Source organism: Herpailurus yagouaroundi, unplaced genomic scaffold (genome assembly GCF_014898765.1).
Source record: "Herpailurus yagouaroundi ecotype Mexico unplaced genomic scaffold, PumYag 218, whole genome shotgun sequence".
Taxonomy (NCBI): domain Eukaryota; kingdom Metazoa; phylum Chordata; class Mammalia; order Carnivora; family Felidae; genus Herpailurus; species Herpailurus yagouaroundi.
The window spans coordinates 153,111-170,215 of record NW_024412449.1 but is presented as its reverse complement, the minus strand read 5'-3'; the positions used below and the strand labels follow the sequence as shown (position 1 = coordinate 170,215).

Below are 17,105 nucleotides of genomic sequence, written 5' to 3'. Positions count from 1 at the left end.
AACCTAATGATGAAGAACTATCATTTTTGTTGTTTTCCTCTTTTGCCCTTAATACTCAGACTCTAAATCTCTTTTCTAGTACCACATTGTTTTTGTATCCAATACAGCTGATGAGGTGCAAGATTCCTTTACGGTCAAAATTTTCACAGAACGTAGGAGTTGCCAACAAATGGATACTGTAATGGCAGTAGCTTTACCCATTAGGACTTGGGACTAAATCCTTGGTTTTAAGTGGTCGTGGGTGTTTGTTTAGGCTGGCGATTCCTGAAATGTCATCTTCATGCTTGTAACTGCGTGCCTTACAAAGAACAAATCGTCAGTTGGCTGAATTTCTTACGTCTTCACTTCACTGCTCTATGTATAAACCTCACTTCTGATTTTTTTCATCTTCAGTAGTCATCCTCTACTTCGTCACTTCTCTTTCACACACTCTCACTCTTTAAAATATAGGAGATAGATTCTCTAGACAGAACAAGAATAGGACTCAGAGACGAGAGAGGGTTAAAAATGTTACGAAACTCACTTCTCCAATGGGACTTTATTAATAGCTCATGTTTTCCACAGATAACTTTTTAAAGAATTTTCATCGAGGGGCACCTGGGTGGCTCAGTCGGTTAAGTGGCGGACTTCGGCTCAGGTCATGATCTTGTGGTCCGTGAGTTGGAGCCCTGTGTCGGGCTCTGTGCTGACAGCTCAGAGCCTGCAGCCTGCTTCTGTTTCTGTGTCTCCCTCTCTCTCTGCCCCTCCCCCATCCACGCTCTGTCTCTCTCTGCCTTTCAAAAATGAATAAATGTTTAAAAAAATTAAAAAAAAAAAAGAATTTCCATCGAGATATAATTATTTGCACTCTAAGAATTATGAACTAAGGAGCACATATTTCCTCATTTGCTGTACCAGTCCCACAGGAAGCCTGTGCATTGTCTCTTGCCTCACGCCTCATCATCTTTGACAACCCTGGTCCCGTCGTGAGTCAAAGAGCTGGGCACAGGTGGCACAATGCAGAAAGCACTGGTCTTGAGATCAAGAGACCTGAGTTTGACTTCTTATTACCAAGTTACTAGCTGTGTGACCTTAGGTAAGTCACCCTTGTGTCCCTGAACCTCAAAATATGTACCGAATCTGATTAAAGGCAAAGAGATCACATACGAGAAGTTTTCTGCTATTTCATATGTTTGAGAGGCTCCCGAATCAGATATCATGTAGACGGAAATTACTTGCTGTTCACTCTTGGCTTGACGTCTTTCATTAGCTTTGAGTATAGGTGAGTCAGACTTACTTATTACCTCTCCTCCAAAGGATATGGCAAGTGAGAGAATCTCAGTGTTATTTCTCTCCCATGCAGATAAACCAGTAATGCATGAATATAATTTATACAAGTTATATGCTCAAAATGGTTGTCCTAATCAAAATAAAAATATGAAGTCTGGATATAGTATGAGTAACACACGTTATTTCTAACTTCTCATCGCTAAGGATGGCCAAATGATGAAGTGATGGGAGGTGTCAGAATAGAAAGGAAATTGATAGGGAATTCAGTTACTAGAAAAGGATAGCCTTCCAACCAGTCTCCTTCTTATGTCTGACTCCCTTTCAGTCTGTTCTCAACTCCTAGGAGCCAGAGTAACACTGTTTAAATGTGAGTTACATCACTTTCTGTTCCAAAACCTCCAGGGGCTTTCACTCCACTCCTAGTAAAAGTCATTGTAATGGCTCAGAAGGTCATACGTGATTTAGCTCCTAGTAATTTTTCCGTCTTTATTCACCCAGGTCCAGCCTCCTTGGCCTCCTTGCTATTTTCTCCTGTATCCTAGGCACACTGCACGCTCCCTTCTGAGAGCCTTTGCACTTTCTGCCCTCCCTGCCGGGAGTGTCTTGCCCCACACATCTGTACAGCTCACTCTGTCACCTCCTTCCATTGAAAATTTCAAAAGCCCCTTTCTGACACTCATGAGGTTCCTTCCCTGCTTTATTTCTCTCAGCAGCAGTGCTCATTCAGCATGCTGTGTATTTGGTTTATTGCCTGTCTCTCCTCAGTGGAATATGTCTTCATGAGACCAGGGATTTCTGTCTTTTAGTCCCTAATACCTAGAATAGTACCTAACACATAAAAGTCGTTTAGTAAATATTTGTTGAATGTTGAAGAATGCCTGATTTCTTTGCTCTGCAGGACTGCTAGCTTGTCTGAAATATATTCTGTTCTTCCTAAAGTAATGAGATGCACGAGACCTTGTTCAGCTAGCACATGTGAGATAAGGACTCTTCTGTGAAAGTGTGCGGCATGTTTATTAGGTAATAAAGTAGGTTCTTTCGTCTTGGGAAGCTCAGTGGGTCTAATTAGGCCATGATTAGTGAAAAATGTTGTAGCTCCAGTGGCAGTGTGCAATACCACCAACTGGATCAAACTTTCTTCGTTCTTATGGTAAGGAAAGTATGCTGGGAAGACACAGGAGGATTATTTTAAGTCCTTGCCATGAAAGAAGGTGAAACATTTAGCCAGGGTTATCCTGAGGAGATGCCAGTATTAAAATTCTAAGAGATTTCTGAGCTGTTTCCAGATGAAAAGCTGGCTGAAAGATGGAAATTAGTGCTTGAGATTAGAGTTTCAGAATCTCTTGATGATATTTGGGGTAAAAGGAAACAATTTCTTAAACAATTTTTAATGTTTTTATTTTTGAGAGAGACTGTGAGCAGGAGAGGGGCAGAGAGGAGGGGGACAGAGGATCTGAAGCGGGCTCTGCGTTGACAGCAGAGAGCCTGATGTGGGGATCGAGCTCCCTAACCATGAGATCATGACCTGAGCTTGGATGCCTAACTGACTGAATCACCCAGGCACTCTGGAAACAAAATTTTAAGTTGAGATTTGTAAATCCAAGACAGTCATAAATGTTTTGTCCCCTCAAAGTATGGATCAAGATACTGACTAAACACACATGCATTTGACTCCTCATTACAACAGAGAAAAGAATAGGTGGGGAAGGGTATTATCAGAAGATGAAAGAATTTTCCAGAAGTTTTCATTTCTGGGAAATGAAAAACAGATAAATATTGAGAGATAAAAGTATACTAGAGGGGGCTACAGCCAAAGTGGAACCCTACAGAGACTTCTGATGCCATTTGCCCCAGCTTGCTCTGCACACACACACACACACACACACACACACACGAACATGTGCCTGTGGGCCCCCAACCCCTATACACGTACACTATACATCTTTAAGTAAAGCGACTGCAATCCTGCATTTACCTCCAGGCAGAAAACTCCTTTCTCAGAGATTGAAGGAAACTTCCAGGAGAGAATAAGAATTACTAGTGTAAGTATTAGTACTCCACATTCTCATTCTGGAAACCTAACAGCCGGCACCTGGTCTCATAGCTCTAAGGCAAAACCTGCTGAGTAACAGACCCTGTCCACATTCACAGACTTCTTACTCATCCTTCCCAATTAAAGAGGTGACTCGACAACAAAACATACACAAGCGAACCTAGAATTCTTGTTTTTTAAATATCAGCAGATAACTAAGGATTAGTAGACATGAACCATTAACCAGTAGCGTGGAAAGAAAAGGCTAAAATGGACAGAGTAACCAAATACAGGGGAAAAAATCCAGGGAATAGAAAAACCCTTAAGTTTTTTAAAAGGTATTCTCAGAATTTGAGAAATACTGCATCCCTAAGAACAAGAAGCTATGAGAAAGGAAGCATCAGAGAACAAGTTAGATCTCTTAGAAACTAAAAATATTGCTGCAAAATTTTTAAAAATGCAACACAAGCACTGGAAGTAAACTCCAGGTAATGTCTCCCAGAATGCAGGCTGAAAAGATAAAGAGGTGGAAAATGTAGGGATGGGGGAAAAATGGGGCACAGTGGACCAGGTCAAGAACTGACCATGGGGAGTTGCAGAAAGAGACGGGTCGTTGGATTGAAGGGGTTCTCCATGTGTCAGGGAGGCTGAGTGGGGGGAAAGAACATGAAAAACCTGTACATGGGGTGCCATGGTAAAATTTCAGAGTAACAAAGGTTTTCTTTACAAAAGGAATTCCTGAGAGAATGATAACAGCACACTTATAAAAGAACAAAAATCCAACTGGCATTGTATTTCAGCAACAGTGGATGCTCAAGAGTACTGGAATAAAGTTTTCAAAATTCTAAGGGAATTCATTTATTTGTACACCAAACATCAGGTGCCCACTGTGAGAGAGGTGCTATTCTAGGCATTATTATTGAACAAAGCAGGCAAAAAAAAAAAAAAAAGTTCTGCCTCTGTACAAATTAACATTCTGGTAAAGCAAGAAAAACAAGATAATAGAGCGTGTCTGGGTGGCAGAGAGATGATGAGGTTGTAAGTGCTGGGAAAGAACTAACACAGCGGAGGAAATGGGAAGTGCTGCTGTAAAGATGATTTTCAGGTTTTCTGATTTCTGGTTATTTTCGAGATTTCTGTATCAAGCTAAGCTACAGCCGAGCATTAAGAGCAAAATAAAGAGAATCTCCGACGTACGAATATTTTTTAAACAAGATTAAATAAGGCATGTACCTGTTCATCCTTAGAAAGTTACTTAAAAAAGTGTCTTAGCAAAACAAAGGTGACAGGGAAGGCAAAGGATCTCAAAAGATACAGGATTGCCAGAAATTTTAGAACAACCCCAGATCTTTGGGGTAAAGGGATCCCAAAATGACAGCTATTTATCATGACTATTTCTTTAGAGAGAAGTACCTTTTCTTTTCTTTTTTTAAAACTAGCTCCTTTGTTTTCTGCCACACCTGATTTACTACCTCTACTGGATTTTTTTTTTTTTACTGGATTTTTTTTAAGAACTTTTTTTAAGTGGAAACAATTTTTCTTAATCCAAGATTTTTCACTTTTCAAAAGTACCCTCTTTAATCTCATGACTATGACGTAGACATTTTTAAAAGTTTCCTCCTGTTTGTGTTTCAAAAGAGGACACTTGCTAGGGCCATACCACCCTGAACGTACCTGATCTCGTCAAAAGGGGACATTGGTTCACATTTGTCAGCCTCTTCCTCTGTTTGATCGAAATCTTTCACATGTCTGATGGGTTTTCTCTCTTTGTTCACTTATTGAAAGGTGTTTATTATTTGTTAAGATTAATTCTATCAGTTTGTATTAAACCCTGTTGCAAATCTTTCCAACTCAGAAAGAAGGTGAAAAAGGAAGTTTATGATCAGCGGATTTGCTCTGCCAAATTAGAGATGTCATCGCCTGTGGGGTGAAGGAAGGGGATCCATAGCCAGAGACAGCAGGCATCAGGATGCTTTAGCACAAAGTCACAGGATGTCATTTACTGCAGCTCCAAGTTAGCCAGGGCCTGGTCTGCTTTCTCTGGTTGTTGTAGAGCCCTCGGTAAAAGCCAGCTGAGGCTTCACTATCTGTTCTTCCTGGAGTGTTTTTCTCATTAAGTTTAAGCTTGGCTTATTGTTGTACGTTCTCACCCAGTATTCTTCCTCAAGTGGAATGGACATTTGCCTCCTACTTACGGCTCCATGATGGTTTCTTGCCTCTGCTCATCTGTGAGGTAGTGGGTTTCTTGGGGTCCAGCGGAGGACTCCTTCCGCTTGCTCTCCAGGTGGATTTTTCCTTCTCATGTGATAACTTACTTGGACTCTTCTCAATCCATTCCCACTTTCATCTTGTCTTTGAGGTTTCCAGTACGGTGATAACATCTAGATTTTAATACTGATTCAGATTTTTTACCCCTCTTTTATACTTCTTTGGTAATTTCAAAGGGTAATTTGAATGGTGAAGGAATTCTGAACTTCATTATTTCTTTTACTTATCTTGCGAGCCAAGAGTTTATTAAGTCAGCTAGCTCTCCAGGGCACTTGTTACATGTTGTGCTTTATTGAGCTGGAAGTCGTATTACTTTTTCCTGAACAGACAAAGCTGTTCTAATAGTTTATCCATCCTGATCAGATTTGAATATGAATTGGTTAAATCACTATGAAATACAAATTGACCCCTTAGGGAATCTTTGAAGCTTATTATTTCTCTTTGGGATTAATGATGTTTACAAGTTGTAATAAGGTTACTATAAGATGCCTTTTATTGACATAATTGATATGTAACATTGTGAAAGTTTAAGGTATACATTGTGTTCATTTGATACACATGTTGTAATGTGATTACTATCATGTCACCTAATATCACATCTTTTTTGTGGTAAGTACCAACTTTTAAGTATATAATACCAGTCCTAATAACTATAATCGCAATGCTGTACATTAGAGCCCCAGAACTTTGTGCTGTAACTGGACGTTTGTACCCTTTGACCAACATCTTTCTACTTCCCCCACCCCCTGGCAACTACCCTTCTGCGTTTCCATGAGTTCAGCTTTTTTAGATTCCACATATGAGAGATATCAAACAGTATTTGTCTTTTTTGACTTACCTCACTTAGCATAGTGCTCTCAAGGTCCATCCATGTTGTCTCAAATATCAGGATTTTCTTCTTTCTCATGGCTGGATAAATATTCCATTACACACACACACACACATATCGACACACATATACATATAGACACACACCACATTTTTGTTCATCCATCAGTGGACATTTAGATTGTTTACAGACTTTATATGGCCCATTACAAAGTTTAAATCATCACTGCTTTCAAAAAATGCTGTAAAAAAACAATCAAATGGTGTTAAGTATCTATGCTTACATTTAGACTATAGCTAATTTTCACAAATAACATGTAAACCTATTTAAGCTCCCAGAATATATATCTTAATGTAGATTGCATTCTATTTTTATCTGTCCTTCTTTCTCATTAACAAGAAGCTTTATGAAAACCAGGAGACAGGTTTTTATGTTTATCCCTAGCCTTTAGCATTGGCTGTGAAAGTTTTTAAAATAATTACTGTGCTTATTTAATAACCTTTTTAATTGCTCAATTTTTAGAGGTAGAAGAGGCTCTGACAAATCTATAAGTCACCGTTTTTTAAAATCTGTATTCTAAAGTTCTAGAGTACTGAGGGACTTCCACTGAAATGAGGTGGATGAACAGTGAAGGGTCCCATTCCACTTGAACCAGAGGATTTGTGCTTTTACCTGTGTCCTGCTTCTCGCTTACTCCCAGGGACAGTGTCAGGATGGGAGTACAGGCTGTGTCCTTCCCAGGCATGTGGGACTGCGACTCACCCGGGACACTGCTCCTGCCTCTTCTTTGGTCCTCACCACAATGACTCCGTGCTAGCTGAAGAAGAGAAATGTGTCCTTAAATCTGCTGTGTCTCTCTAATGCCTTTCCTAACAGAAGCTTTACTGATTTAATGAAGTGGACCTCAGATATCAACTTTACGTCTCTCGAGGGCAGCATGGTGTCTGCAAAGATGAACTTTGGAGACGAATTACCCTTTCACCTACTAGATGTGCATGCTGGAAAGGGGTACCTTCCCCTTTCTGTACTTCAGTAAACTCATTTAGAAAATTATCACAACCCTTCTTCACAGATATTAAAATGCTTGGCATATAGTAGTTACTCATTGTTTATACTCTTCCAACCTAACTCTGTTTATTATTAAAGATTACTATCTCTGAGATGCCTGACTCATTTTCCTTATTACTTTTCAGGCAGTTTTGTACAACGACAGATCTGTTCTAGAAAATCATCATGCCGCATCAGCTTGGAATCTATATCTTTCTCGCCCAGAGTACAACTTCCTTCTTAATCTTGATCACGTGGAATTCAAGCGCTTTCGTTTTTTAGTCATTGAAGCAATCCTTGCCACAGATCTTAAAAAGCATTTTGATTTCCTTGCTGAATTCAATGCCAAGGTTTGTGTACATATTAATGTCTGGCTTCAAAGATGGAAATCTTTATTGTCAGTATTACTGATAAGTGTTTTTTAATGCTAAGTTAGAGTTAATACTACTCATAAAGTCATAATGAGACCATATGCAAGACAATATATGCCAATATTTTTTAAATAACATTTATTATAACATGTCCTAAAAAGACTGTCACTTGCTACATTTCTTTTCTGACACATAGACTTATAACTTTCCTTCACATGGTGATAAGCCAATTAATGATGCAAAAAGCTTTTAGGGGCAGAGTGGAGAAAGTTGTGCACAGTGCCAACTAAGGTATTTTATGAAATTGAAGATGGGCTTCTCAGCCAGTTATACTTACCTCACTGCACCTGTTCATCCCCTCTTCACATTAGTGTTTAGCTGGCTGGTGTGGGAGAGGACTGTCCACTCTTCCACTGGAGTATAATGCCCTCATTGAAGAACGGCTGGGGTTGCCCACTGTGCGCGGTCGTCCAGCACAGAGTAAGGAAGGAACGGGTGAAAGTCCCTGCCGTTAAGAATTCTCATTCAATAGGGAATTGAGAATCACTGCCCTCATGTGATAGTGCTAGTCACTGGCATGTGTTCTACCCCTGAGACGTCAGGGGTGGAAAATGCTTTACAGACTCAGAGATTTACACAGCTTTACAGATTCTTGAGGGAAGGATGCTCTCTCTTTGGCTGGCAGGAAGCTGTTATTCCCTTGATGACATTTGTGACCTAAAGGAAAGGTGCACCTTCAGGGTAGAGGAACTGGTAACAAAGGAATACTAGACTTAACCCGCCGGGTGGAGACCCTGTATGTGGCGGTCATGATATTAATAAAATACTTAGAAAAATAAAAAAAAATTATATGCCTTTAAAATTATTTTATTGTTGTATAGCTCTGTTAACTTTTATTTAATAATAAAAATCCATTTAAGTGCTTAAGTCAGAGTAACAGATGTTTGTTTTTACAGGTCCAAGATCAGCTAGCCCAGTGCTTTTGAATCTGTGTTCCTCAGAGGTTTCTATTCTGTAGTCTCTCAGGAAAATGTCACATGAGTGGGGCTCTAGATCTCCTACACGGGTTCAATCAAAACAGCTCTCCTTTTAAGTGTTTTCTATAGTGACTTTGACAAAAGGGTTTGGTGCCTAAGACACTGCTAACGTTCAATAACCACTGATCTGGGCCATGTACTTTATTTTTTACAAGAGAAAATTTGAGTTTTTGGAAGGCATAGTAAGTTGCCTACTTAGTGATGATAATTACCATTTATTTAAATAACAGTGTTAGCATATATTGTGATCTAGGCATTTTTCATTTATTAATCCTCATGGCAATATGGCTGGATTGGTACTACTTTTCCTGTTTTATAGATGAAGAAATTTAGATTCAGGGAGATGAAGTCATTTTTCCAGTATCACACAATGAATAAATCGAGTCAGGATTTGAAACCATTGAGATCAACTTTTAAAACTTGTCTTCTTTCAACTATACCATATTTTCCTTTCACAGCTAAAGCCAACTTCTCTTTAGATCTTAAGTGTTCTGTAAAATTATAGTGTATATTATATATTAAATTATATATTAATTACATATGTAATATATACACACGTTATAATTTTGTGGTAATCACACATATTGAAACCACAGTTTCTGTTTTTATGATGTTCTGCTTCCTTAGAAACAAAATTAGAACAACACTTCAAAGTGTCATTCTACCATTAACCCATATTCCTTCCTATAATTTAGACAGGAAATAGTTTTAAGATATTTTTGGGGGCAAAAACCCAACTCCTGTGCCCTCAAAAGCTAAAATAATTGTTTTTCCAACACAGGCCAATGATGTAAACAGTAACGGTATAGAATGGAGCAATGAAAATGATCGCCTCTTGGTATGCCAGGTGTGTATCAAACTGGCAGATATAAACGGCCCAGCGAAAGTTCGGGACTTGCATTTGAAATGGACAGAAGGCATCGTCAATGAATTTTATGAGCAGGTAGGTTGAAACGTGAGATTGTAGGGATTTTTGAGAGCCACCATCTGAAGATGCTAGTCTTTGGGATTTGGGTAAGCTACATCGAGTGTTTGAAGTCTGTTTGCTTTGACCAAAAATGGTTAGAAGTTGTTGAATTTGCTTTGGTCTTAGTGTTTTCTCAGCTCTGTTTTGCTCTTGCTGCTAAAACTTAAAACAAAAAATATCTTATTGCCTATCTGACATGGGTCGAATGTCCCTTGAGTCAAGAGGTAAGGCTACACTACATTATGATTCCAAGATTGCTTTCAAAACCCTGAGTGCCTGCAACCTAGGATCATTTATTTCCAGATGCAAATGTTTTTAATTGATTCAGGGTATACTTAGAGGATATATTAAAGAATATCAATCCATTTCCAATTCTGCTGCAGAAAGACTGCCTTAGAAACATCAACTGGATAAAAGTCCTGGCAGAGGGTAAGACATTTGAGGGCTAGAAATGGAGATAAAGGAGTTATTTCATGGTTTTAAGGATTCGAAGATATAAACATGCTCTTGTAGGTTTTAAAATCTTGCCTTTAAAATAATACTGTACCCGAATGCACTTGTATGCCCAACATGCAGCAAAGCCAATCACTGAGATATTGAGTGAGCAGCAAGGAAAGGGTTGGAGAAGTAGCCACACTAGGAGATTGGAGCTCAGGCCTCAAATTTGCCTTCTCAGAGTGGAAGAGTGTGGAATATTTAAAGGCAAACAGAAAGGATCTGGGCAAAAGGGAGCAGAGCTATGTATTTCAAAATCAGATGAAGGAAGTTAATAAGTAGAGAAGGCTGAAGTTCATTTAGACCCAATTTATAATATACCTTTTTTTGAAGTTTTTTTTTTTTTTTTTAAATTTTGAGAGAGCAAGCAGGGGAAGGTCAAAGAGAGAGAGAGAGAGAGAGAGAGAGAGAGAGAGAGAGAGGTAGAGAGAGAATCCCAAGCAGGCCCCACACCACCAGCATGGAGTCCGACACAGGGCCCAAACTCACCAAATGCAGGACCATGACCCGAGCCAAAATCAAGAGCCAGATGCTCAACTGACTGAACCACCTAGCTGCCCCTATAATGTGATTATTTTTTAAAGTATACAGAATTCTCATTACACAAAGTTAGAATCCATGCTGGGAGGTTGAATCCCAGGTTCTTTTTTTTTTTTTTTTTTAACCAGCAATGTGATCTAGGATAAATTACTTAACCTCTCTGTGCCTTAGTTTCTCCATTGATAAAATAGGAATATTTGATGGGATCACCTCATAAGATTGCTGTGAGGATTAGATGAATTAATAAAGTTCTTAGAACAGTTCCTGACACCCAAATGATCAATAAATGTCAGCTTTTGTAATTCTAGGTTTATTACTAAACATATTATTTCAGACAATTTTATTTAATCTAAGTTTCATTATTCATCTTTAGAACAAAAGGTCATCTGACACCCTACCACATGGAGTTATCATGAAGGTTAAATGTGCTAAGCTATAATGAAAGTCCTAGTCAACCTGCATCAACACTATTAAATTTCTTTCTCAATCTGGTTAGGCTGTTAAACATCTTTTGGGTACAGATGCAAAATTCTAACCTTGACCAACTTTTTATTTTTTTGTTATCTTGTTATCCTGTCTTTATACTCCTATATCCATTTAAGTGCCATGGGCTTAAAAAAACCAAACTCATTTAAAAAAAAAAAAAAAAGCAAAATTTAGGAAATTGTAGAATCCTGTGGGTAAACCCAACTGAGCTTTCTTTTTGGCAAACAATGGTTTTCTTCCTCACAGGAGATAAAATCATAGATTTCTAATCATGGGGCAATCACTAGGACAGTCTCTGGTTGTTTCCCTAGGACAATGCTGGCTCATCACATGGACACTGTTGCCTACACAGTTTATACATTCTAGAGATTATTCATTCCCCACCAGTTCAAATCCTAGGAATGAAAATGTTCATCGTATCCTCTGGGGAATGCTCAGTACTGTGCTAAATACTTGATATAATATTGCTTTTCATCCTCAGAGCAACCTTTAAAGTAGATTATTCAGATTTTACACATGAAATGGGCATAGAGCTTGCTCAACACCACACAGGTTGTTGGTGGCAAAAGCAGGCTTTGAAACCACATGTGTCTGAGCTCCAATTGTGCTCTCTGAAGCCCTGGAGGGCACAGTGGGAGGGTATCAGAGGGCAGGCACGGGAGTGCTCCTTCTCTCCTCTCTTTCTGTTTTACATGCTAGGTTTTCTGATTCAGATTCATTAAAAGGATCTGCTATTAGAAAAGAGCAGGGTGTTGAAAGGCACTTACAAAATTCAGCTCTACACATTGGACGTACAAAGTTTCCATGATACCATTTCCCCTTAGGAGAAGGGGAATCTATACGTGACATAGAATTTTGCAGGTTGTTAGATTCGTTGTTCTTTTTTTAATGTACATTTTTCCTGTAAACTGAAGTGTGAAAATAGTCTTAGAATTTCTCAAATATTGGAGGAATTCTTATAGTTAAAATGACAGTAATTAGACACTTCCTTGTAAAACTTATTTTGATGTAGACTATGCATATTTAGAAACCTTAAGACAGGGGTGCCTAGGTGGCTTAGTTGGTTAAGTGTCCGACTCTTGATTTCGGCTCCCATGCATGATCCCACGAACAGGGAGATGGAGCTCCACGTTGGGCTCTGCACGGACAGTGTGGAGCCTGCCTGAGATCCCCTCTCTGGCGCTCCCTTATTCACACATGCGCTCTCTCAAAATAAATGAGTAAAAACTAAAAAGCAAGATAATTTTAACAGCAAAGCTCAGTGGTTATTCTTTCAGTAGTTACAAATGTACTTTTCTTTTTTAAATGATCAGGGAGATGAAGAAGCCGATCTTGGTTTGCCCATCAGTCCCTTCATGGATCGTTCTTCACCTCAACTAGCAAAACTCCAAGAATCTTTCATCACCCACATAGTGGGGCCTCTGTGTAACTCCTACGATGCTGCCGGCTTGCTGCCGGGTGAGTGGATAGAAGCAGAAGAGGATGAAGATGCCGAAAGTTGTTATGATGAAGAAGATGGCGAAGAATTAGATACAGATGATGAAGAAATAGAAGACAACTTAAATCCTAGTAAGAATGGAGGGATATTATAAATTCTCAAATGGATATTTGCAGTTAATAACACTAAATTTGGATCTTTAAGATACAGATTCTGTAGTTCTGTGTGGAGTAACTAGTAGCTCAATGTTCAGATCGAATAGTCTCTTGAGTAACTCCTGGGTGCCGTGCTGATGCCACGACACACGGTCTTGGTTGAAGTAGCATCTCTCTGGGTATTGTCCTCCAGCCAGTTCGCTTCAGGAGGTTCTACCTGTGCAGCACAGTAGGACTGTCACCATATCTGACTGTGTGAGGTGAGTGGGCTCGAGGGGCCAGTCCTTGGACACCTGCTGCCTTTCTGGCTGTAAATGAAATCCATTATTTGCTCTTTAAAGTCGAATTTAAATGAAATTATATCTGGCATTCCAAGCATGCTATAGCTGAGAACAGAGAGCATAATTACGAAGAACTAGCCCCCCACATCCCCAGTTGTCTTCAGGATCAGTATAGTGAAGAGTGGTTTTCTGCCACCACCATGTGAGCATCATCTCGGGCAAATGACTGGCTTCCCAAAATTATTTCTACTCATTGAAGCTGTAATAGTTGTGTTTAATTCAGTACCTAAGTCCTAAAAAAACATCGTTTAACTGCATTGTTTTATCACTTGAAATTTCAGTACTGTCCTCCCCTCTCACCCCACCCAGTCTTCCCTAATCCTTTTCTCTGCTTCATTTTCATCTGTTCATATTTAACCCCATCTTGTGTTTTGCTTCTTCATTTGCTTTTCTAGATCTTTCCATTAGAATATGAGCTCCACGGTGCAAAGATTATCTTACTGCAGATTACTACAACCCCAGTGCCCTAGCTAGAGAAATGCCTGGAAAGTAATAGGCACTCAGGTATTTAGTGAATGAATGATTGAATTGTATTACTAGGATTAGAATCTGTCTGTTTTAAACTTCACAGAACCACGAAGGAGGAAAGGCAGACGGCGAATATTTTGTCAGCTAATGCACCACCTCACCGAAAACCACAAGATATGGAAAGAAATCATCGAGGAAGAAGAGAAATGTAAAGCTGATGGGAATAAACTGCAGGTGGAGAATTCTTCCTTACCTCAAGCAGATGACATTCAGGTCATTGAAGAAGCAGATGAAGAGGAGGAGAGACAGTTTGAATAAAAGAAAAGACATCTTGAAGAAGTCCCGAGGGCCATGCCCAGGGTCAGAAGTCCTCGCCTGGCACTGACCGTGCGGACTCGCAGCCGACCGCTCCCAGGTGGACGGGCCTGAGGACCGCGAGAGGACCCTCGCTGCGCTGGCAACTCCCTGGTCCTGTGCACTTGCGGCACACGGACACAGACCGGACGAGTGTTCGTAGAACGGGGCTTCCGTCGCTCGTGTTGCGAAGCTCTTCCTCGATGCCTCCACTGGTATCTACTTTGTCGTAATAACGCTTTGCCAGGTAGTAAGCTCTTACTTCCATGAGGGGTAGCTAGAACTAAAAATTCATGGGACCTCAGTTTCCAAGATGGCCAGAACTTTTCGCTTTCATGAAAACATTTTCCACATGTGTCTTTTAGGTCTTTGAATGGGTGTGTTGGGGGGGAAGTCTGTGCCTGCCTAAAAAAGAAACCCGTGTTTGCCTTTCTGAGGGATCCGTTCATTGCAGTACACTGGCCAATGCCGTTCTCCCAGCTACGTTTATCCGTGAAAGACTGAAGGACGTTTGTCAAACACGACAAAATCCAGGCGCATCAGTCTGATGCTTTTCACCGTCGTGTGTTACCTTCTACGTGTGTTCTATTTCTGCTCCGAGTATTCAGGTTTGCTGTGGACAGAAGTCTTAATTCCAGTCTCACTGGCTTCATTCCGTGGTTGAATTTTTAAAGCTGTTCAGGTTTAAAAATGAAAGAATCGTTTAGTCAAAACTGTTCTTAGTACTCTTGCTCAGGATTAGTATTTTTCAATATTTAGTTAATATAAACAGACTTGTCAGAAGAAAAGAATGGTCCTAAAGATGTTAACTTTTTGTGAAGTGAGCATTTTCTCTCAGATCTCATAATTTGAGACTAATTAAAGTGGAGGAAAAGGAGAGGTCTTTTGCCTTACTGCAAAAATCAGACGAAGCTAATTCTATCGAAGATAAAGAACAAAAGCACTGGTAGGAGTTCTAAAAGGCACAGTGAATAATCAGAATATGTGCTTATCTCTAGATCCAGATCTTAGGTGTCATGTTTAGTCACCGTAAAACTGATGCTGATCTTTGTTCATTTCCTCCTGTCTCGAGACTACATGACAGAAGTGACCTATGACTACTTAGTACTTCGAGAGCCCAACTGCAAGTCTAATTTTTAAGAAAGTAAATGGTGGGAAGACTTAATTGCAAAGAAAATGGTTATTTACAATATTCATGAACTCCTCGGGTACAGATAGCAAGATGGTAGACTACTTTGTTGTTTTATTCTTGGAGACCATATTTTGGATCCATGTAGCTTTTGTAGATGGTAAAAACATTAATTTCCCAAGATGGTTTATTTACATATGATGTCAGGCAGTTTCTTACCTACCTGGAATATTTGGCGTATCTCAAAAATATTAAAGATCTATAGAAGTGTTGGAAGTTTTGATCTTGTATAATATTTAATGAATCACCGAGCTTTATTTATTAGACATGTTGAGTGCTCAGTTCCTTCCTGCCACTTTTGCTACCACTGCCACATGATTTGTAACCTGGTCGCACATTACTAAGTAAAAAAATTTTAACTAATTTATTGAGTTTGCACTTACAATGTATATATCCTGTGCTTTTATTTCTCTAGTGCACCTTTTGCATCCTAGGTATACTTCTGCTATTGCAAAGCCCATGTGTATAAAATCACATGTGCTTACATGCTTAATGAAACTCAGATTTCCTTTCTATTTTATTAAAATTTTGTATTGGGGTTAATGTATATATTTTCTCAAAAGGAATGTCTTATTAAAAATACTATTACTGAGAACTCCTTTTTAAATAACTTTTAAATTATTTAATCTTTGCTAAATAATTGACATGTTAAAATAGCCCAAAGAAACCTAAAACAAATTCATAAATTGTAAGAAATGAATGTGACTGTATTAAGTACAGTGCTATGCTATTAAATGAAATCTTACTTGAAAAATTGCCACAAGCCATATTACATATCCTATTTTGGTTACTACTGAATCAGACTTTTAACTTTCATCATGAATTTACTATTGTTTTAAACTCACTGGTCTTAGAAATCTTGTAGTGCTGTAATATATTTATGTGCTTAGTGATACATTCTTTCTCCATAAAAAAAAAAAATTTAAAGTTATTTCCTGATTTGAAGGCTGTTTCCTGCTATTCTTACTTTGTTGGTGCTGTTGACGTTTTCTGTTCTTATAAGAATCCTGTAAACTCTAGCACTGCTGAACTCAAAAATTTCTTCTCTCTAGATTGCATCTCATAGGAACAAACTTCACAAAAGAGATGAATAAAGCCAACTCTGGTTTCCTTATTATAGTTGCCAGACTAATCTGAACAGCTCTAGAGGGTGGGTGGGGATGGCGACTGGGCTGTGGAGCGGGGATGAACAGCTTCCCAGAGGAAAAAGTGATTTACCTTGGAGATAATTGCTTGTGGAAAGAAAACAACACTATGTGTAGAGGCCAAGACAAGAACTATCCTCACACTGGAGGGGGCCAAAGGAGGTTTAGAGTGACTGGAAGGGAATAGTAGAGAGAGAGTGACTAATGAAGGGCGTGGCAAAGCATGACATGCCATTTAAGTATTTTTCCTTGAGGAACAACTAGAAAAGTTTTAATCTTGAAGAGGGACATGATTAGATTTACATTTTTTAAAAATAAAATTTATTTATTTTGAGAGATCGAGCAGGGGAAGGGCAGAGAGAAAGAGAGAGAAGCCTAAGCAGAATGTCCATACTGTCAGTGCCGAGCCCAATGCAAAGCTTGAACTCCCGCACCATGAGATCATGACCTGAGCTGAAGTCAAGCATCAGATGCTTGAGCCCCTCAGGTGCCCCAAGATTTACATTTTTATGAAGATCAAATAACATACTATGTCAAATGGAAGAATACAATTAGACATGGAGATATCTCCCCAATCTGGACATGAAGAGATTACAGGACAACAGAGAGGTAAGTAGACTGGAGATTCAAGATGTAGAATCAGTTTGCTCGAGATTAATCGGATAGGATGGTAA

General features: G+C 39.2%; 1 protein-coding gene across 1 annotated transcript in view; it reads left to right on the top strand.

Moving 5' to 3' along the window:
• PDE3B (phosphodiesterase 3B) overlaps positions 1–16,400 on the top strand; it is a 179,233-nt gene extending 162,833 nt beyond the window's left edge. Inside the window, exons 13-16 of the mRNA XM_040456792.1 lie at positions 7,592–7,795; positions 9,635–9,796; positions 12,655–12,910; positions 13,847–16,400. Of these exons, the coding sequence (XP_040312726.1) occupies positions 7,592–7,795; positions 9,635–9,796; positions 12,655–12,910; positions 13,847–14,061 (837 nt within the window). The 3' untranslated portion in view covers positions 14,062–16,400. The remainder of the gene's footprint in view (positions 1–7,591; positions 7,796–9,634; positions 9,797–12,654; positions 12,911–13,846) is intronic.
• Positions 16,401–17,105: the final 705 nt, after the last annotated feature.